The sequence below is a fragment of the Elephantulus edwardii genome, unplaced genomic scaffold (assembly GCF_000299155.1).
Source record: "Elephantulus edwardii isolate Elephantulus edwardi_28Jun2011 unplaced genomic scaffold, EleEdw1.0 scaffold00096, whole genome shotgun sequence".
Taxonomy (NCBI): domain Eukaryota; kingdom Metazoa; phylum Chordata; class Mammalia; order Macroscelidea; family Macroscelididae; genus Elephantulus; species Elephantulus edwardii.
In genome coordinates, this window is record NW_006399846.1 from 1,691,506 (window position 1) to 1,714,012 (window position 22,507).

At 44.9% G+C, this 22,507-nt stretch overlaps 1 protein-coding gene and 1 pseudogene across 1 annotated transcript; one reads left to right on the forward strand and one right to left on the reverse strand.

Moving 5' to 3' along the window:
* LOC102868135 overlaps window positions 1–2,063 on the forward strand; it is an 11,467-nt pseudogene extending 9,404 nt beyond the window's left edge.
* Window positions 2,064–4,447: 2,384 nt separating this feature from the next.
* LTBR (lymphotoxin beta receptor (TNFR superfamily, member 3)) lies at window positions 4,448–11,640 on the reverse strand. Its single transcript, XM_006891357.1, has 11 exons — window positions 11,545–11,640; window positions 11,313–11,409; window positions 10,905–11,030; window positions 10,670–10,822; window positions 10,218–10,314; window positions 9,935–10,029; window positions 6,441–6,545; window positions 6,109–6,134; window positions 5,295–5,514; window positions 4,767–4,988; window positions 4,448–4,644 (listed from the first exon to the last, which is right to left on the reverse strand). The coding sequence occupies exons 1-11, from the start codon at window positions 11,638–11,640 to the stop codon at window positions 4,448–4,450; spliced, it is 1,434 nt and encodes a 477-aa protein (XP_006891419.1).
* Between the last annotated feature and the right edge of the window lie 10,867 nt (window positions 11,641–22,507).

Genomic DNA, 22,507 nt, shown 5'->3' on the forward strand with positions numbered 1-22,507 from the left:
GGAGGGACAGCGCAGGAGGGGGAGACCCTCTATAAGGTGGATTGATTCAGTGACTAAGGTAATCAGGATGGGTGTTTTGGAGGCAGTGAGATTGACACAAGATAGAGCAGGGTTTAGGGCTGTTGTACATAGGGTCGCTAAAAGTTGCAAGCGACTTGACAACACATAACAACAACAACAACAACAACAACAATGTATTTTGACAAGACTGAAATATCAGAAGTATAAATATTAAACAGCAGAGCTAGGTTTTACATTACTTATAGTTGATAACCCAAGGTAGCTCTGGTGCCTCCTGAATCCATTGGCTGCTCTGGAAGAAAGATGGCAGTCATCTCCTATGTGATTTGTTGTTGTTGTTGATTGCCATCATGTCGAGCGTGACTCATAGCAACTCTATGAACAAAAGACTTAATGCCTCCCCATAACTAGTCATTTCTCCAAGTTGATAAGAGTTTCCAGAGGCATGTGGTTTAGAAAATGGATGTCACTCCTGCTTCCAAACCCATCCTAGAACTGGGAGCTCCACCAACCACTCTCCACAATGGGAAACCATTTTGGTATTTGATACCCCAATGACACAAGGTTCAGCATCACAGCAAACCCAGGTTACTTCATACAGCACATTGACAAAGACTGATGTCAAAGTGGAAGAATGTTCCTCTAGATATAACAGCACTATTCTCATTTAGCAGTGGTTAAGTGTTGTAGAGTCAAATACGACTCAGAGTAAGCTTTACACAAAAGACCTGAACTCTGTTCTATAACTAACATCATTTCTGCACATTTATAGAGTTTAGAGAGTTTGCAGAGTTTCCAGAGGCATTTAGTTTAGGAATTGTGTCCCGCTCCTGCTTCTCAACATGAAACAATCTGGAAGCTCATCCAAACATCGCACATAATGGGTAACCGTTATGGTATTTGACAAGACTATGGCACAGTGTTCAGCATCACAGCAACTTCAAGTTGTTCAGTACAGCAAATAGACAAATGATTGCTGTGTCATTTAGAGAATATTCTTTCTAATATTAATAAATTTGGTCCGATGGCCACAGGCCTGAGGGCCCTACAGGACTTTAAAGCCACATTCTCTAGCAGGCATCCACCCTTGGTAAAAGGATCAAGGGCTACCTGCTTTTTTTTGGAGGGGGGGTGGAGAGGACAGTCACACACATCAAACACAAACCCCAAAATTTACAAACTCTGAAAACCTGCTGGAAGTTCACCTATGAGTTGGTTCTGTCTTTACAGCAATGAAAGAGAAAGGAGAGAGAAAATCTGAGAGTCAATTGAAAACTATTACAGTTGATATGTGATGAAGTAGTAAAATTGTAAGGCAAAAAAGATTAATTTCTATAGCACTTACAAAGACAGATCTCCCAAGGAATAATTTAAAAAGAAGTGCTCAATATCTATGTGAAGAAGACAATTAAAATGCTATGGAGGGATATAATTGTTGTTGTAATTGAGCCATAGCAGGTCCTCCAGTGAGATTTCAGAGGAACTTGGAGAAAGGATGAAAGTCACGCAAGTGTCGAGGACTTTCATTCATAGGGTTGCTATGAGTCATGTATGACTTGATGGCACTCAACAAGAAGCTAGTCTTATAAATGACAAAGGCAAGGGGAAGAATATATAGAGAGCTTACAACTTTGTTGTTGTTGTTAGGTGCCATCGAGTAGTAAACGACTCATAGCGGCCCTATGAACAAAAGACCTGAGCACTGTTCATAGAGTTTCCAGAGGCAAGCATTTCAGAAGTGGATGCCACTCTTGCTTCCAGGCTTGTTTTAATCGGGGAGCTCCACCAAACACTGCCCACCATGGGTAACCATATCGCATTTGACACATCAGTGTCACAGTGTTTACCATCACAGTAACCACAAGTTACCTCTCTAAAGCAATGCACAGACCGGTGCTATACCACCTAGAAGAATGTCTGACAAAAAACCAATTTGAACCAGGCCCGACAGCCTGTGGCTCTTGGGCCCTTTGGGGATTTAAGCCACCACCTGCCTTAAACCCTAGGCCAAGCCCCAAGGGCCTCGCTTCTGGGGGGAATGAGCAGTACTGCACATCAAACACAAGCCCCAAAAAGCACACGGCCCCTAAAACTTGCGACTGCTTGTACATGCAGACCACCAGGCACAGGCACCAAGAAACTAGAGAGACCCACAGTGGAGTCATCCAGGAACAACCTGGATGTATATTTGCTTGAATATGCATGGATTATCTGTGGCAAAAGATAAAAAAATAGCAACACTGGTGACTTCCAGAAACAGGATTCAGTGGCTGACAGGCATTTCACTGTTCATTTCTGATATTTGTTAATTTTGAACTATAAGAACAAACTGTCTCAAAAAAAGGAAATACATAAAGTTAAAACTAAGAAAGAAAAAGAAAAGCCAATTTACTATCATTTAAATGAGTGCCACTTTGGTTTTCCCTCATAAAAAGGATCCCAGAAGTAAGTCCTAGAAGTCGCTGACAAGTGGGTCAAGTGTTCAGTGATGCGCGAGATGACCAGGCTTTTCCTATTTTCCAGGTCCTGCGTACTTAGAGGATTCTATTTTTATGCCCGTGGTGATTCCTTCATGATGGCAAAATAGCTGCCATAGCTCAGGCACCATGCCCTCACATAAACATCCTCCAAACAAGAAAGAGGTGGGAGCAAAGAACACAAACTTTCACTTAAGTGAAGTTCTTTTAAATTCAGCGATTTCCTTGGACATTCCCCGACATTTCACTGTCAGAAGGAAGCCAGATCAGATGCTTTCCTGGTCAACCTTAAATAACCTACCCACTAAGCTGGGTCAGACGCCTGGGGTATGTGTTTTGCAGCCACATCTTGATGAACCCCAGCAGCAGACGTCTTAAAATTAGACCCACAACAGTGGCCTTTTATGGAAGGAGGAGTCAGCTGGCAGCAGCTCTCCTAACAATCCTTCAAGCAAAGATCCTCTGTCCCAGGCTGCATGATAGAGCAAGTCTAAAGAACCAAACATTTACTAAGAGGAGTGCTTGGAGACGTGTAAAGTTCTTTTGGGGAAAGAAATTTTAGGAAAGTAAAAAGAGGTGGGAGGAATCATCTGAATGCCTCTTGAACTGAAGGATGTTCTTTTAAATATTAAACTTTGCTAACATGACGTTGAGCTTTGTTTTCCCTCATTTTACGTCTAATGTACACATCTTTAGGTTCACAGAACATTCCTTCACTTTGTTGTGACTGGAGGTTTGAGAACTGCAACCTAAGTTCTATGGGAGATGAAATCTGATTATTAGAGAAAAAGTCTATTCTATCTGTTCAAATAAATTCTGTAAGGATGTGGCTGGCATATGAAGCCTTTAATCCAAGAGGTCTTTTCTTGGAGTCAGATTAACTAGGTACAGATTCCATCCAGCTTTGCCATTTGTGGCCAAACAGGGAAAATTGCTTTTTTGCCGTTCCCTCAGTTTCCTTTTCCATAAAATTAGAATGACATTAATCTATGCATCAGCAAGTTGGATAATGAATAAAGAAGACCAAAGAAGAAGAATCGATGCTTTGACTTGTATTGTGGGCGGAGAAGATGGAATAGCTCAAGGTCTGCCAAACAAACAAATCAATCTGTCTTGAAGAAGTGTAACCAGACTGCTCTTTAGGGGCAAGGATGGTGAAACTTCATCTCACTTACCTTAGGCATATTCTCAGGAGGAACTAGTCTTTGGAGAGAGGCATCATGCTGGGAAAGGCAGAGAGAAGGTCAATCAATGCAAGAGATGAAGACCCTCAACAAGATGGACTGACCCAGTGCCTACCGCAGTGGGCTTGAGAGTGAGGGCGCTGCAGGGTAGGTGAGGTTCAGAAATGTACATAGTGTCACTGTGACTCACAGTTGACTCAACGGCACCTAACAACATTAGGTGGTTGTCAATTCTATAAAGCATTTAAAACACTGCCTGGCACATTGCCAGTTATCAACGAGTATTATCTGAACTCCTTTATAACAGACTATGTAACAGTGTCTTTGTGGGATTAGCTATTGTTTTAGCTGTTCCCTTCCCCCAGTTGCATACTATTTCTATATAAATCTCAAAAGAAGAAATAATCTGAGTCACAAACTCCCTTTTATTTGCATGTGGTTACAGTTTATAAATACACTTGCTATTTCCTCCCCCTACAAAATTCTCCCCAAGTAACCCCACTCAAACCCCAGTTTTTCAATGAGTCCTTTTCCTCTCATTCAAGAGACTGGCAGTGGAGGTCCCCCTTACACATACACCCTGCCCTTCGCATCAGGGATACCTCAGTCTACGCGCAGTGCGGGCTCTTGTAGAGCCTCTGAAGCTTGGGGATGAGCACCATGAATCTTTCAGAGGTCCTGGTGATGTCCTTCCAAGTGACCTGCGCTGGCCTCTTGAATTAGGTTTTAGAGTGCCATGTGACAGCAGTTGGCACATCTGCTCTGTCAGGGCCTGAAGCTGGGCTGGTGCAGCCCATTGGGCAGGTGAGTCTGTGGTGCAGGCTCAGCTTTACCTGGCAGCAGTGAGAGTCTGTACAAGACGCTGTGCCCAGCCTGTGTCTGGCACTGCTCTCGACAGTGTCTGAGGCCTGGCTTTGGAGGACTCTGCCTCTCAGGGATCTTGCCCAGGTCCTCTGTGAATCCTGTGAAGGAAGCCAGCCTCAGGGAACAAGGTGCTCTGTGCCTTCCTTCTTCTTCTCCCAGATACCACCAAGCATGGGTCAGAGATTGTCTTCTTGGCCCTGTCAGAGGGGATAGTGCTCACGTGTTTCTGTTTCAGCCAAGTGCCAAGCTTTGCCATCTTCTTGATGGGGGACAGAGAGGATAGGAGGGCCAGGGGCACCCTCTTCTGGGATGGGGTATGGAGGGTCTGGTGGAGGCTGGGGGTCCCCAGGGCCCCGAGCTCCTCCTAGTACTGGCCCATTGTAGATGTAGATATTGCCAGTGACAGTCATAGAGCCGCCGGTGACATGAATACCGTTGGTACCTGTGGCAAGAGGGGAAGAGTAAGGGCTCTGAGAGGTCACTGAGAAAGGAAGATCTGCAGCCTTTATTCTCCAGTCTTCTCTCCAGGCCTTCCTGGCCTCTCTCCCATGGCTACTGGTTTCCTGTGCTCCTATTTCTATCTGTTTCTGGGTGTTTTTGGTCTCTTCTCTCTCGTTGTGATGAGGGTCCCTGTCTTGCCTGTTTTGGCATTTTTCTTTCTATCTGGTACCTTCTCTCTCCCTGCCATTCATCTCTCTCGCTCTCCATCCTTTCACACCCCCTTAGTCCCAGCCTGCCCCAGGCTCACCATGGGTCAGTGGACCCTGCTCTTCGGGCTCAGCCTCAGGCTCCCTGGCCTGACTTGGAGGACTCTGCTGAAGTAGCACCGCATTCTCCAACACTGGGGGTGCTGGGTGCCTGGCTGGGGGCAAATCTTCAGGGCTGGGCAGAAGTGGCTGCACCAGGTCAGGGAAGTGTGGGTTGGTTCTCTGAGGTTCCCAGCTTGGAACATCATTGTGTTCCCCTCCCTGCAGAGAGAAACAAAGAACCAATCAATGATGTGGGCCTCGGATGCCATCTTTCTTTAATTCCCACAGGCCATCCCCTGCTTACGCAGCTCATTGCCCTCTTCCAATAAAGCTATCTGCCTTTGGACCTCTGTGCCTCTGCACTTGCCGGCCACCTTCTCCCAGACATCCCCATGGCTGGCCCCTTCACGTCTTTAGGTCTCTGATCAGGTACCAGCTTCTCAGAGAAACCTTCCTGTCCATTGTCTAAAACAACATATTCCACCCTCTGCCATACCCACTCCTTATCCCCTATCTTGCTTTATCTGGCAAGTATCACTACTAGATATACATTTATTTGTTTAACTTTATTCTTGTCCCATTAGAATGTAAAATCCAGAAGGGTAGGTAATTTGTTCCTTCCTGTTCTATTCTCAATATCTATTCAATGTTCTATTCATCTCCATGTTGTACTCTCTTGGTATGCTCAAGAAAGGACTAATAATGGATGAATAAACGGATGTTGAATGAATGAAGTCTCTGCACTTGGTCTCCGTGTACCCTCTCCCATCACCCTCTGCCCCTCCTTCCTGCCTTCTCAGCTGCCCCCATTACCTCTGGATGCCTCTTGAGCAGGAATCCTGCAATGGAAAATAAAATCGGGGTAGGATTTCCAGTAAGCCTAGGATGCCAACCTTTTACCCTGCACACCCAACCCCTATCCTGGCATCCCAGAAGGAAGAGGCTAACAGTACCCTCATCTCCAGCCCCACAATGAGGGGCTGGGTGAAGAAGATAATGATGTCTGTGTTGGGGGCAGGCAGTGGGAATCTTGACAGTATGGGGAGGTGGAAGACTCAGCACCGGGGAAGGTGCAATCCCCTCTTCCCTCCTCGCCTATCCATATGGAGACAGATGGTCCAGCCTGCCCCCTGCCTTTTTCCTACCCAGCTTTCTGCAGAGTGAGGAGTGGCTCTTCCAGGTGCAGGCTATAACAGTGGTGAGCAGGAGGGAGACCAGAGGCAGCAGGACGGCCAGCACCAACATGGTTCCTGCAGGGATGCAGAGGGGAGTGATGACAGCCTCGAGGACAGAGAAGGAAGTTAAGGAGGAGTTTTCTGGCTCTCTGGAGACTCACACAAAGGGAGCATTCTTCTTTAGCCTCACTGCAGTCTTTAAGAGGCAGAATCAAAGTTCTCTTAAATTGCAGATGGGGTGAACTAAGCTGGATATGGGAGAATGATACTTCATCCTGGACATGTCTGGGGTGATGCATGCACCCTCCTATGTAGGGAGCACGGGCCAGGGCCACCTTGAGGGTGAGGGACAAGAGCTTGTGCAAGTGGCTCTGAAGGGCTGGAAGTGGGGGTGGGAGGCAGTACCGGAAAGCTGGGGCTCAGGGTTGTAAACAGACTGGGCCACAGAGTAGAGTAACATGTCTGTAAATTTGATCATTTTGCAGAGGGGCCACTGGGAGATTTGGGATTGCCCTTCTCTTCTCAGTGGGGATGTTTCTAAGGGTGGGTACATGCGTTTCTTCGGAACTCTGCTCATGTCTGCCCTGGAAAGTTAGGGCACCCCTTTGCTCAGGGTAGAGTATAGCAGAATCTAAAAGGGGGAGGCTGGGAGTTCAATTTCTCAGGCCTTGAAGTAGCAAAGAGCTTTGGTGACCTAGTCCATAAGGAGACATGCTGTTAACCCAAAGGTAGCGCCTCTTTGGTGGTTTGAATCCACCGGCAGCTCCGGCGGAGAAAGATGGGCAGTCTCCTCCCATATTTCCATCCTTGGAAACCTGCCAGAAGGACAGCTATGGGTTGGTTCCGACTATGGAGATGAGTTAGAGTTTTTTTGTTTTTCTTTTTCAAGTGCAGCAGAAGAGGCGCTTGGGTGGGTAGTTTTTTTTTATTTTTTATTTTTTTTTTTTAAGCTACTTAGCTATTAAGCAAAAGACTGTTGGCTTTGAACCCACCAGCTGCTGCTCTACAAGGGAAAGACGAGACCGTCTGTTCCTGTAAAGGTTTATAGCCTTGGACACACTATGGGCAGTTCTATTCTGTCCCATAGGGTTGCTATGTGTCAGAACGGACTTGATGGCAGGGGGTTGGCTGGTTTTGACAGTAGCAGTGGGCTTCTGTCCTCTGATGGGTCAATGCTGCCATGGACACCTTCACACCTATCAGCCACTCCGGAGAAAGTCAGGAGGACTCAGACATTGGTACACAGTGAGTTTTGATCATTCTGATCCACCTAAATCAGTGGCCCAAAGTAGAACAGAGTGGGAGAAACTGGACTAGAATTCAGGATGGACGCCCGAGTTCCTGCCCAGCTGTGTAACTCAAGTCACTTCACCTCTCTAGACTCAAGTTTTTCATAAAGAAAAGGAAGGAATTGGCTTACATACAGTAAGATTCTAGCTCTTAAATGCAAGTAGTACTTGACATGTAGTTTAAAAGTACATAGAAAAACATTTCTAATATATTGTTGAACGAAAAGTCGGATTACAAAGCATTAAAATGACTCCACTTCTAAAGAAAAGAAAAGGTGTATTGTTTTACATAGAATGTTGGGGAGGATGTATAGAGCAAAATGTTAAACGTGTATACTGTGGCTTGACTAAAGACTTGAGTACAGTCTTAGCAAAACTAGTTACCACCTCACCGATCTTGGGCAAATTACTTAACCTCTCAGCCTCATCTAATCAATGTTGTTATTGTTGTTGTTAGGTACAGTTGAGCTGAGTACAATTCATAGTGACCTTATGAACAAAAGATCTGAACCCTCTTCTATCCTGTGCTATCCTCATACTTCCTGACACATAAGAGTCCATTGTTGCAGTCACCATGTCAATCCACCTGGTTGAGGGTCTTCCTCTCCTTTGCTGACCCTCCATCCTTCCTAGCATCATGTTCTTCTCCAAGGAACAATCCCTCCATGCCCAAAGTATGTGAGGCAAAGTCTCATCATTCTTGCCTCCAAAGAGCACTTGGGTTGCACCCTCTCTAAGACATATCTACTTGCTCTCTTAGCCCTCCATGGGATGTTCAGTGCTCTCCTCCAGCACCACTGCCTAAAGGTTTCAATTCTTTTTCTGTCATCCTTATTGTCCGGCTCTCAGATGCATAACAAGTAATCAGAATGACTATGGCCTGAATCAGACGTACCTTAGTCCTCAAACTGACATCATTACTCCTGAAATCAGTCCTGAATAATTTGGAGAGGTCCCTAACTGCAGATTTTCTCAGTACAATGTGTCTAATTTCCTGATTGCTGGTACCAAGGGTGTTAATTGTAGATCCAAGCAAAGTGAAGCTGTTAACATTTTCAATCTCCTCTCCGTCCATCATGATGTTGCCAATCAATCCACTGGTAAGAATCTTTGTTTTTTGTGACACTGAGATTCAACAATATGACTTTGAGATGCAACCATATGGGAGGCTGTATTCCTTGATCTTCTGCAACATGTTCTTTTCAATTACCTGTCAAATACTACTAGTACTTGAGAGCTGGAGTTTTAGAGAGTCTGTAAGCCAATTCCTTTCCTACAAAGTGAGAGTATACAATTTCTTCCTTTTTGTAGGATCATTAAGAGGATAAGAATTAAGTGAATGTAAAATGTTTCACTTCAGCTGCTCCTTGGGAGAAAGATGAGCAATCTCCAATTTATTGTCTCTGAAAACCCTCTGGAAGGTCCACTATGGGTCAGTATACAGTAACTACAAAGTGTTTCACTGCCTGAGACAATGGTTCCCAATAAAAGCAAAGAGCTGTGATTATCAATATTTGCTAATTTTAAAAAGTTAATAAAGCAAACTCTTCCCCTAGTTATTATTACAATCATTAGATTAGAAACATCCTGAAATCTTTTACTTGGCCAGGAAATCAGTTTAGAGAAATAACCAGGCCAGAGTCAAATGTGAGATAATGTCTACTAACAATGGAAGTACACAATTTAATAAAGAGGTATTCAATTTAGTGGATGGATTCTATGATGGGGTCATGTCTGAAATGCAGACAGTTATACCAGTTGTAACTACATCTTAGGGTGAGAGGCTCTCTGACATAATAAATGCCATTTGCAAGTTACATGTATATATATATTTTTTTCCATTTGAGTAAAAGTTTGCAAATTGTACCGGTTTTCTATTCCATCATTCATTTTGTTTTACAACATTAACATATAATTTTAGTGGGTGTAAATATGTGTATGTATGTGTGCATATATAAACTAGCCTAGATATTCGCCACAATTTCTCTTTATTGTAAATCTTTTTTTCCCCACCAAAATTTCTCTTCAAGGGACTTTTCTTCTTGCCTCAACTCTGAGTAGAAAGGATTCATCTTTACCTCATTTTTTTTCAATATGGAGAGAGTTAAGACTTGAGAGAACTAGCACATTTTCTCAGAGCAGACTGCCTTTGTGCCCTAAGCCCTTGCCCCTCACCTGGCATCTCTGAGGACGCCTCTGGTGGATCCTTGCAGCTAGTGTCATTCTGGGCTGTGCCTGGAGCTGCTTCCACCAGGCCCTGGTCTTCACACCTATGGAGAAAAGAGAGGCCTGTGACTTGCTCATGCTCCTGTCTGCTAGCGCCTCAACTCCAATGGAAGTGGCAAGGTGAGTGGAGGGGTCAAGTGTTGCGTGGTAAGGGTGTCAGCAGGTGAGGTAGGGGAGGGCAGGAAGGGAGAAGGTGAGACAACTCCATCTCTGGGGCAAAGGCATACTCAACCTTGTGTGGGGCTGGCAGTGGGCGCTGGGGGAGGATGTGTTTTGGAAGTAGCCTGCCTTACAAGGCACACAGTTGTTGTTGGTTTCCCTGTCACCACCTGGCAAGAGAAAGGCAGGGCAAGCCAGGTGAGTGGGCAGAAGGGAATCATCCTTTGTGCCCCATTAGGTGGCCTCTTCCTTGCCTATCCACTTTATTCTGTAGCTCTTACCCAGCCTGATCTTTGATCCATCCCAACGTGCCTACTTTTTGCCCAAGCTTCCCAGTGCTGAAGAGCACCTGAGTTCCCTGCACCTGTCTCGGCTCCATTTCTCTGCAGACCCTTGTGTGAGATTTCCCCGTGGCATGAGAAGAAGCATTTTACACCAAAGAGAACCACAAGTGGTGTCACCACCGGCAAGTACCATGCTCTCTGCTCCCTTCCTTCTTGCCCTCTGCCCTTAGTGACCTCTGACCTTTGGCCTCGACTTCGGTGCCAGGTGGACAGTGTGAGAGTGGCTCACACTGTGTACACTCAGAACTCCCATGGGTGCAGAACATTCCTGGCTGACAGCGGCACTGCGTATCCTGTGTACTTGTGCAAGGCATGACCTCTTCGAAGCCCATCACTGATGCGGGGACAGGAGGAATCAGCTTAATGGCTGTGAACCACGATACCCCAGCCCCCCTCTCCAGGTACATCCTACTCACCTTGGTCGCAGGGTCGACACATTTGGCATTTGGTGAGGTAGTTCCAGTGATTGTTGTAGGAATTTGGGGAGCACGAGGCGCAAATTGTGTCCCGGCTGCGGCTACACTGAGATTTGACATACTGGCCTAGGGCAGTAGAAGTGTTAGGAGACTGTCACCTCTAACAGTTGCTGTGTGACCTTAGGGTTGCCCCTCAGCCTCTCTGGACCTCCCCAGGATGGCCCTCCAGCTACTGCTCACTGAGGTATAAACACCTAGTGTGGTGAAGACTGCAAATTTTAGTGCCTGCATATGAGGCATGGCCTGTGTTCTGTCCCCTGGACTTCCCAGGAGACTGGCAGCCAGGGAGCTGGAGCCCCCAGGGGCCCATGTCCTAGTCCCTGGCTTCCTCCAGCCGGTGCAGCTCACCTGGAGGACAGCTGGAGCAGCAGACCTGGTAATCGAACTTGTAGTACTCCTTTTCCTGGTCCCGGCAGGTCCGGTTCTCCGAGTGGTATGGATACATCTTCACGAGGAGCAGTGCAAGTGAGGAAGAAGAATTTAGAGGCCAGTTTGGGTGGGCAGAAGAATTTAAAAAAGGGCTGCCTGGACCCCCTTCCCCGCCCTCACCAGCCCCACCCCGCCTGAACGGCTGGCTCACCAGTTGGGGCTGGGACGCTGCCAGGACCCCGCAGAGTCCTAGCACGAGTGGCCCCCAGGCCAGGCCATGGCGGGAGGTGGCCCGAGGCAGGCGCATGGCCGATCAGCTAGACGGGGAGGCCCCGGAGCAAGACGGGGATGGCCTGGCAGCGGTGGCTTAGCTTCCCGAGCCCAGGGGCTGGGACCGGACTCGGGCCGACGTGCCCCCGGGGGGCCGGGAGCGGCCGGGCCTGGCCTCTAGGCTCCAGCCGCCGGGCTCAGGAAGTGGGAGTGGAGCGAGGCCGGGGCGGGGACAGGGAGCGCTGGGAGCCGAGTCTGGCCGGCCTGTCGCAATCGCAATCGGGAAGAGGAACAGGCTTGGCTGCATCGACGCGGCCCGGAGGGGGGGCGGCCGGGAAAGCACGTGAGGGCCGCCGGAATGGGGCCTCCTCCCTTCTTCGGAAGCCTGGTCCGAAGGGAAGGCTTAGGGAGAGGCGAGATGCAGCTGGTGGGAAAGGGCAGCAGGGCTAGGGTGCAGCCTCAGAGGGGACAGAACCGGCCAGGACCTAGCAGTGGACAGCAGGGCGCAAAAGGCCAGATCTGGAAAAAGATGGGCCTGGAACTAACAAACATGGAGAGTGCGGGGAACAAAGACCCACCAACGGACGGTCACACTCTGCATGTGGGAACCACAAGTCCTAGCTGGAACTCTGAAGGCTCTGTTCCTTAAAAACAAGCCATTCAGGCCGGGCCTTATTTCCCACCCCTGCACCCTGCAGGGAACCAGCCAAAGCCCAGGTCACCTACACCCCTCCACAGCTACCATCCCTCCTAGAGGGACAATGAGGAAGATGTGTAGACCCAGTTCCTTGTGAGCAGGGGCCCACTGGGCCAGAGTGGGCAAAGGTCTCAGTCTCAGATCCCCCATCAAGGAACTTTTGAATCCCTTTGAACTGGAAGTAGCCTGAGATCTCACCCAGTCTAGCCAAGACTGAGGCCCAAGATGCCGTATGGGGAGACCACGATTGTAGGGTGGCTTAGCCTTGTGCCTGTGCACTTTCTTCCTCCGCCTCTTCTACCTGCTAACAGCCCCTCAGAGCTCTTTGCAATAATACCCTTAAGCTTCCTGGCTCTCTGGTTTCTAAGGTTCTGCACTCTTGGCTAAATTCCACCTTAGGAGTCCTGAGGACTCCTTCATGCTGTGGGAAGCAACCTCTGTCCCCACACAGACTCTTCTCTGTAATCTGTTCCTTATTATTGCCCAGCTGCTGTCCAGGCTGGGAGCTCTGTGAGGCCTGGACTGAATCTTTACTTCTCAGTTCTCAGTGCTTACTTAGCACAGAGGCTGGCATGTTTCAGGTACTCAAAACATATTTGGGGAATAAATGAATGGATGGATGATACTTTACCTAGGTCCCAGAGCGAGGACAGAACCAGTGTGTAATCAGGTTTCCTGAAGTCCAGTTGCTTCTCCGTGACTCATGATGTCTCTATTGGGGTTCAGGGGCTAACACATCCTCTTAAGACCGGTCACCTGGGCACTGTGCTCCTCCTGGTAGGACTTTGTTCATCCTTATTTTCCACCTACCCTATCTCTTTTAGCTCCTCCCTCCAATTGTTTTGAAGGACAGTCTAGATATCATATCATTTCATTTGAAAATATTTTGGGATTTTTCTTTAAAGGACAAGAATTCTTTATCTTACTCTTAGCAACAACATATACACAATGCACTATATAGAAAATGTTAAGCTTATGTGTATAGATTTTTTAAAAATTTTGTATTCCCATGTGTCTTGGTTTTCTAGTGCTGTTGTAACAGAAATACTACAAGTGGGAGGCTTTGATGAACAGAAGTCTTTTCTCACAGTTTAGGAGGCTGAAAGTTTACAGTACTGTCTCTAGGGGAAGACTCAGTCTGTTAATTCTGAGGCAAAACTCTGAGATTTCTTGGCTGTCTCTGCATTGCATCTGTATTTCTCCCATTTGTGCATGCTTCTCTCTAAGCCTACATTTGCTCTTTTTATAGCGCGAAACTGATTAGGTTTAAGACATACTTTACACTGATATGGCTTCTGCAATATAACCTTCTGTAATAACGCCTTTTCTAATGAGATTACGTCCACAGGGATAAAAATGGTATTGAAAATAAAAACACTCCCCCTCCCCACTATTGCAGTTCAGTAAATTTTAATTCATCTTGACCCTTCCAGACAGAAAACTGCCTCATGGCATTTTCAAGTCTGTAATCTTTATGGGCTGCAAGACTAGAAGTACTCACTCCTTTATGCCAAGAAATTTGGAAGGCAGTTACTGACTGAAAGTGATCCATATTTGTGCCCTTTCCAATGAAAAGTGATCAAGCCAAATTTAGAAATTATTGAGTTGTATTATTAATATCACATAGAAGCAAAGTTTTGCTGGAAGTAATTAAAAAAAATCTGAAGCAGTACAGAAACAGGGAACTTCTAGAAATCCAAGCGAGATTCAGAAGGGATTTTGTTGCTGATGTCAAATGGATCTTGGCTAAAAACAGCAAATACCGGAAAGCCATTTATATGTATTTTATTAAGTATGTGAAAGCATGTGGAACTTGCATTTAGACCAAAAGGTGATCATCTGAATAGAACAGGGAATACTGCATGATTTAAAATCAGGATGGTAGCGTTTTAGTATATACTTATTCAATCTGTATGCTGAGCAAATAATACAGGACGCTTGACTGTATAATGAGAACTTGACATCAGGATTGGAAAAACATTCTTTTAACAACTTGTGATATATAGATGACACCCAACTTTGCTTACTGAAAACAAAGATGACTTGAAGCACATATTGATGAAAATCAAAGACTATAGCTTTCAGTATGCGTTACACATCACTGTCAAGAAAACAATATTCTACACAACTGGCCCAATAAGTAATATCATGATATATGGAGAAAATACTGACGTTATTAAGAATATAGTATAAGGTAAGTCCTATAAGCACACCAAAAAGGCTACACTTATGCTAGGCTAGCTGAGTTCTTACTAGACTGACTTTTCTAGTTTCTCTTCAGAATGCTGATACTTCCCCTTATTGTGTTGATCTGTGCTTGCAGAACTAGGTACAGGTCAAGCAAGTGGTGGTTTTTTCCTTAGATTTAGCAGTGTGTATTGTTAGCATTTTCTATCCGTCTATGTAATACCTAACTTCACTATATATTGTGAATTGCTTATATAAGTGGATAAAACATAGTTAGCCCCTTTCTTCTATTCTTAGTGGAATTGTCTTTCTGATTTGCCACAAGTGGACCCTTGTAGTATTGCTCTCCTAGTTAATAAATGTTCCTTTTCCAATAAACTAGAGGGGGGTGAGTGGGAGGTGTTTTCAATGAATATATCATTGAAGAGACAAAATCCAATCATTTAACTTCCAGTTTTGTTTATCTCCCCAAGTCCATAATTTCTAACTACCAATTCTTCTACTTTGTTTCCAACTTTTGCATTCCAGTCCCCAATTATTATTAGGGTATTGGTGGACGATCTATCAACAATCTGCGTTATGCAGATGACACAACCCTGCTCGCTGAAACTGAGGAGGACCTCATGCACTTACTGCAGAGGGTCAAGGACTGCAGCCTTCAATATGGACTGAGGCTCAATGTCCAGAAGACAAAAATTCTCACTACTGGACCAATCGGTAGCATCAGGATGGATGGTGAAGAGATTGAGATTGTTCACAGCTTCAGTTTGCTCGGCTCCAAGGTCAACACTCTTGGCACCAGTAGCCAGGAAATAAAAAAACGTATTGCGATGGGAAAGTCTGCGGTTAGGGACCTCTCTAAAGTACTCAAGAGCAACGGTGTCTCTCTGGAGACTAAGGTGCGCCTGATACAGGCCATGGTTTTTGCAATCACTTGTTATGCATCAGAGAGTTGGACAATGACTAGGGAGGCTAGAAGGAGAATTGATGCCTTTGAGCTGTGGTACTGGAGAAGAGTACTGAATGTACCATGGACTGCCAAGAAAACAAATAGATTCATCCTAGAGAGGGTTAAACCAGGCTGCTCCTTGGAGGCAAGGATTCTGGGGCTTCGCCTGACATACTTTGGACATGTTGTAAGGAGAGACAAGTCTTTGGAGAGGGACATCATGCTGGGCAGAGTGGAGGGACAGCGCAGGAGGGGAAGACCCTCTATGAGGTGGATTGATTCAGTGACTGGGGTAATCAGGATGGATGTGTCAGAGGCAGTGAGATTGGCACAGGATAGAGCAGGGTTTAGGGCTGTTGTACATAGGGTCGCTATGAGTCACAAGCGACTCGACGGCACATAACAACAACAACAACATCTTGACTACATGTTTGGTCAATTTCGGACTGCAAAATTTGGTAGACTTCTTCAATTTCCTTTTCCAGGTAGTGCTGGTATCAGGCAGTCCAGAGATCAGAAGATGCATAGCTTTGGAAAAGGCTGTTGTCAGGGATCCCTCCAAAGTCCTGAAGAGCAATGATGTCAGTTTAAAGAGTAAGGTGCACCTGGTTCAAGCTACAGTCTTTCCAATCACTTGCTATGCATCTGATACAATGAATAATTGGACAATGAATAAAGGTGATGGGAGAAAAATTGATGCATTTGAGTTGTGGTGTTGGAGAAGAGTGCTGACTATTCCATGCATTGCAAAAAGAACAGACAACAAGAGTGTTCTTTGGAGACCAAGTTGATAAAGCTTCATCTCACACACTTTGGACATCTTGTTAGGAGAGGCTATTCCTTGGAAAAAGACATCATACTTGGAAAGGCAGAGGGTCAACGAAGGAGAAGAAGGGCCTCAATAAGGTGGATTCATACATTTTCTGCAGCAATGGATTAAAATGTGTCAAGGATAAGGATGGCATAGGACAGGGCAGAGTTCAGATCTGTTGTTCATAGAGTTGATGAGTTGTATGGGACTCAATGACATTCAGCAACAACAACAACAACAAACACAACAACCTGAAGATAATGTCTTTTATTCTGTCTCAGTGTTTTTTGGTCTCTCTGCAAACATGGACCTTGAGGAAGTTTCCCTCTAGGGCACAAATTCCAACACTTAGATCCACAATCAGTGCCCATGGAAACAATAGCCAAGCAATATTGTATTACAGTAGGCAAATCTGCTGTCAGGGACCTCTATGAAGTAGCAAAGAGTAAGCATGTCACTTTAAAGTCTAAAGTGTGTCCTAAGCCATGGGGTTTTCAGTTATTTCATATGCGGGTGAAAGTTGTCAGTGAATAACGAAGACTGGAAAAGAATTGATGACTTTGAATTGTATTATTGGAAAGGAAAAATTGATTATATTACCAGAAGAAAGAACAAATCTGTCTTGGAAGAAGTACTATCAAAATTCCTTGGCAGTGAAGATGGTAAGATATGGCTTCACATACTTCGGACGTACTATCAGTAAGACTAGTCCCTGGAGAAGGACATCATGCTTAATATAATAAGTTGAGGATCAGCCAAAAAGAGGAAGAGTCTCAATGAGATGGATTAACACAGTGGCCACAAAAATGGGTAGAAGCGAGCAATATTTTGGTCTGTTGTAGACAGTCATTATGAATCAGAACTGATTAAATAGTATCGAACAACAACAACAACTCTTTATGGAAGCAGACTGCCATATCTTTCTTTCACAGAGTGGCAAGTGGGTTTGAACTGCCATCTTTGGGCTAGCAGCAGCCCTCCTTAACCACAGGTATGTTGTTGTTGTTAGTTGCTGTTGAGCTGGCTCTGTCTGATGTGAAATAGAATAAAACTCTCCCTGATCCTGAACGGTCTTCCAGTCTTTGCCTCCTGACAGCATGCCCTCAGGACCTAGTCTATGGCGTTGTTAGCAATTGCACTGCTGATCCAAAGGCTGTGAATCTCTAGTGGTTTGACTCTATCAGTGGCTCCTTGGAAGAAAGATGGACAGTCTCTCCTCATAAAATTTCTATTCAGGGAAATCCAGAGGAGTGCCACTATCAGTCAAATCCAACTTGATGGTATTTGAGTTTAGTTGATACTATGCCAATTATGTGAGACAAAGTCACACCGTCCTCACTTCTAAGGTTCATTTTGGTTTTACCGCTCCCAAGATAAATTTGTTCTTTTGGCAGCCTGTGGTGTATATTCAATTCTCTTTGCTAATATCACAACTTAAGGGCATTGATTGTCCTTCAAGCATCCCTTGTTCATTGTCCAACTTTCACATGCATATGTGGTGTTGCTATCTGCCACTGAGTTGAATATGATTCATAGCAACCCCATCAACAATGGCTCTGAATCCTGCCCTAATCCTGAGCCAACCTCATTATCTCCAACTCACTTTGATCTCATTGCCACACTCACTGTGTCAATCTATCTTATCCAGGGTCTTCCTCTCTCGTGCTGACTCTTCCAAGTACGATGCCCTTCTCCTAGGATTAGCCTCTATTGACAACAAAGTGTGTGAGACAATTTCAAAATCCTTGTCGCCAAGGAGCAACCTGGTTTTACCCTCTCCAGGACAGACCTCTTTGTTCTCTTGGCAGTTCATGGCATGTTCAATACTCTGCTTCAGCACCACAGCTCAAAGGCATTAATTCTTCTCTTGTCTTTAGTTCCCAGATGCATAGCAAACAACTGAGAAAACTGTGACTTGGATTAGGGAAACCTTAGTCTTTAGACTGATATCATTGCTCTTTCACACTCTGGAGAGGTCCTTGACAGCAAATTTTCCCAATGCAAATAATCTTTTGATTTTCTGACTTCTGGTGTCAAGGGTATTGATTGTAGTTCTGAGCAAGATAAAATCATTAACAACTTCAATATTTTCTCCATTTATCATGATTCTGCCCATTGGCTTGGTGGTCAAGATTTTTGTTTTGTTATTGTTGAGATGGAATCCATATTGAAGGCTGCAGTCTATGATCTTCTGCAGCAAGTGTTTCAAGTTCCCCTCAGTTTCAGTGAGTACGGTTGTATCATCTGTGTAACATAGATTGTTGATGAATCTTCTTCCAATCTTGATGTCACATTCTTATTCATGATGTCCAGCTTCTCGAATGGTCTGTTACGCATACAGAATGAAAAGGTATGGAAAAAGGATACATCCCTGATGCACTCTTTTCTTTTCTTCCCATAATTTGGAAGTACAGGCTTTATTTTGAAGAGACAATTAAAAGAGTTTGTAGCTCCATGATAAAAATGAAAGAAAATGTTCAAAATGAGAATTTAATAAAGTATTACTAAACTGAAACTTTTTTAATAAGCTGAAGTATTGTCATATGTGAGCACTCTGAAGAAGTTTATTAACAAGAAGGTTGGGGTTTTTTTTATGCACTACTTTCTTGATTTTAAATTACTCAGTGTTCCCTTGCTCTATTTGGACAATAGCTTTTTGGTCTATGTATGGGTTTCACATGAGCACAATCAAGTGTTTTGGGATTCCCTTTCTTCTCAATGTTAGCCACAGTTTGATATGATCCACACAATTTGTTGTAATCCATACAATTAAATGCCTTTGCATAGTCAAGAAAACACAAATAGACATCCTTCTGGTACTCTCTGCTTTCAACCAAGATCCATCTGACATCAGCAATTATATCCCTAATGCCAAGAATTTTGATGCATATTTTTGGATGGTAGAATTCTATCCATAATACTATGAATCCCACCAAAAACATTTCCTACAACTTAAAAGATTCCTTCGTGTTCTTTCCAGTTACTGACTTCACAGGTAACCACGGTCTCAGGTCCATATTGACTCCAGCTAGGTGAACTATATGCTTCCTGTGACCAGTCTCATACCATTTCAGCCCTCAAAACTCTAGGTCCTAAGGAGAGAAGTCCAAGATCTGGGTTCTAAACCTAAAACCTTTATTCTTTTGTGCAATGAACCGCTAGTTTGCCTGAAGATCCATTCACTGCTCTTTCCTTGCTCTGTCCTTGTATCCCTAGGAACTAGGCATTTCCCAGATTTGCCTTATCTCTGGCTTCCGGGTAGGTTCAGCCTATAGGAGTCACTGATAGAAGACAGACTGGTGGAAAGAGGGGGGGGAAAACCCAGTCTACTTTTTTCAATCTCTGCTTTTGAATTTCTGAGAGGTACAAGTGATCAAACTCTTGAGTACTAGCTGAAATGTTGGTGAGCTAAAATCATCCAAAGGATCTTGGAAGCCATATCTGCTTCTGAAAGGTCACAGTTTTGAAAACACTGAAACAGTTCACATGGGTCACTTTAAGATTGAATGGCAACTGACAACATTAACTACTATCTTGCAGAGATTATATTTTCTCCTCTCTCCTTGACCTCTGCGTATCAAGCATCCTCCCACTATCTACTTTCGGCCAAATAGCTCTGGAGGTTTGTCTATCCAACCCTAGCAATGATAACCTTACTTTGCCTTGTTGGCTTCTCAGCTCTCTGATTACTCATATACCAATTACCTATGTTATATGGGAAAGTCTGTGGTTAGTTGTTGTTGTTGTTATGTGCCATCAAGTCGTTTCCGACTCATAGCGACCCTATGCACAACAGCTCTAAACCCTGCTCTATCCTGCACCAACCGCACCGCCTCTGACACACCCATCCCGATTACCCCAGTCACTGAATCAATCCATCTCATAGAGGGTCTTCCCCTCCTGCGCTGTCCCTCCACCCTCCCAAGCATGATGTCCCTCTCCAAGGACTCGTCCCTCCTGGCAACATGTCCAAAGTATGTCAGACGAAGCCCCAGAATCCTTGCCTCCAAGGAGCAGCTTGGTTTAATCCTCTCCAAGATGAATCTGTTTGTTTTCCTGGCAGTCCATGGTACATTCAGTACCCTTCTCCAGCACCATGGCTCAAAAGCATCCACTCTCCTTCTGTCCTCCCTAGTCATTGTCCAACTCTCTGATGCATAACAAGCGATTGCAAATACCATGACCTGTATCAGGCGCACCTTAGTCTCCAGAGAGACACTGTTGCTCCTGAGTACCTTTGAGAGGTCCCTAACAGCAGACTTTCCCATCGCGATACGCTTTTTGATTTCCTGACTGCTGGTACCAAGAGTGTTGACTGTGGAGCCGAGCAAAGTTAAGCTGTGAACACTCTCAATCTCTTCGTCATCCATCCTGACGCTGCCAATTGGTCCAGTGGTGAGAATCTTTCCCTTCTTGACGTTGAGCCTTAGTCCATACTGAAGGCTGCAGTCCTTGACCCTTCGCAGCAAGTGCATGAGGTCCTCCTCAGTTTCAGCAAGCAAGGTTGTGTCATCTGCATAACGGAGATTGTTAATAGATCTTCCACCAATCCTGATGCCACAATTCTCCTCATAGAGCCCAGCCTCTCGGATAATCTGCTCTGCATACATGTTGAAAAGGTATGGAGACAGGATGCATCCCTGGCGTACACCCTTCCCAATTTTGAACCATGCAGTGTTACTCTGCTCTGTTCTGACTACTGCCTCTTGGTCCAAGTATAGGTTTCTCTAAAGTGCTGAAGTGCAAAGATGTTAGTCTGGAGAGTAAAGTGCGCCTGATACACGCCATGGTCTTTGCAATCACTTGCCATGCATCAGAGAGCTGGACAATGTCTAGGAATGACAGAAGGAGAATTGATGCATTTGAGCAGTGGTGTTGGAGAAGAGTATTGAATAAACCATGGACTGCTAGGAAAACAAACAGATTCATCCTGGAGAGGGTGAAGCAGGGCTGCTCCTTGGAGGCAAGGATTCTGAGGCTTCATCTAACATACTTCAGAAATGTTGTAAGGAGGGACCAGTCCTTGAATAGAGACATCATGCTTGGGAGGGTGGAGGGACAGCACAGGAGGGGAATGCCCTTTATGAGATGGATTGATTCAGTAACTGGGATAATTGGGATGGCTGTATCGGAGACAGTGCGATTGGCACAGGACAGAGCAGAGTTTAGGGTTGTTGTACATAGGGTCGCTATAATTCACAAGGGACTCGACGGCACATAACAACAACAACAACAACAACAACAACAATGGATTATCACTATTCTTAGATCCAAAAAAGAAAGAAAGCCCAAACAAATTCAAGTGCATTGTTGTGGAGTTGGAACTGGCTCTTAACTAGTCCTCTGTTAGGTTTCTGAGATAGTAAATTACACAGGAAAAGACTGTTCATTTTTTTCTCTCCAAGAAGCCACTGATGGATTTGAACCTCCGGAAAGGTGTAGTCTTTGGGTTAGGAGTGCAACTTCCTATAGGCTGTGCCACCAGAGCTCTTGGAGAGTCTGCTGAATAAGGAATGTGTAATTGATGAGGGCTGCCTTTCTTAGGTGTGTTTTCACTTTCATTTGGGACAGTGCCTCAACCCAGTCATTCTTAAGTGGGGATAGTTTTGATCTCCTTAAGATGTTTGGCCATGTCTGGAGACATTTTTCATTGACATAACTGGAGAGCTGTTGGGAAAGGGGTGCAAATGAATAGGTAGAGGCTAGAGCTGTTGCTAAATATCCTATAATACAGCTTCCAACAACAAAAATGAGCAGGACCAAAACACTAGTGGTGCCCAAATCAAGAAATCCTACTTTAAGTCAAAGGATTAAGCTTTGAAAAGTGAACATGTAAGTGTCGTCCCAGGTGACTGCACAGAGTGACAGGGAGGCATTTTCTGGTACTTCACTTCAGATGAAAGAGAAATTCATACTACAAAAGGGCAAGGAAGAGGACCACTAGTTTTCACAGTAGGAAGGCAGCCCAGGGTAGAGAACTTCATTAGCTTGAATTAATGAGTACAAACAACTGTGTTTAGTTGACTGACTCAATTTTTTATCCTAGAGAAGCTAAAGGCTGAAAAGAAAAAAGCATGGCAGATAAATTAGTGAACCACAAATTAATGGGTTGTTGTTAGAGGAAATGAAAAGGGGCCTAGTAGCAGAAATGGCTTAGTGCTCAACTATGAACTCAGAAGCTGGCAGTTAGAACCCAGGCTCCAGGGACAAAGACCTGGCAATCTGCTTCCATAAAGATTATAAATAAGAAAACCCGATGG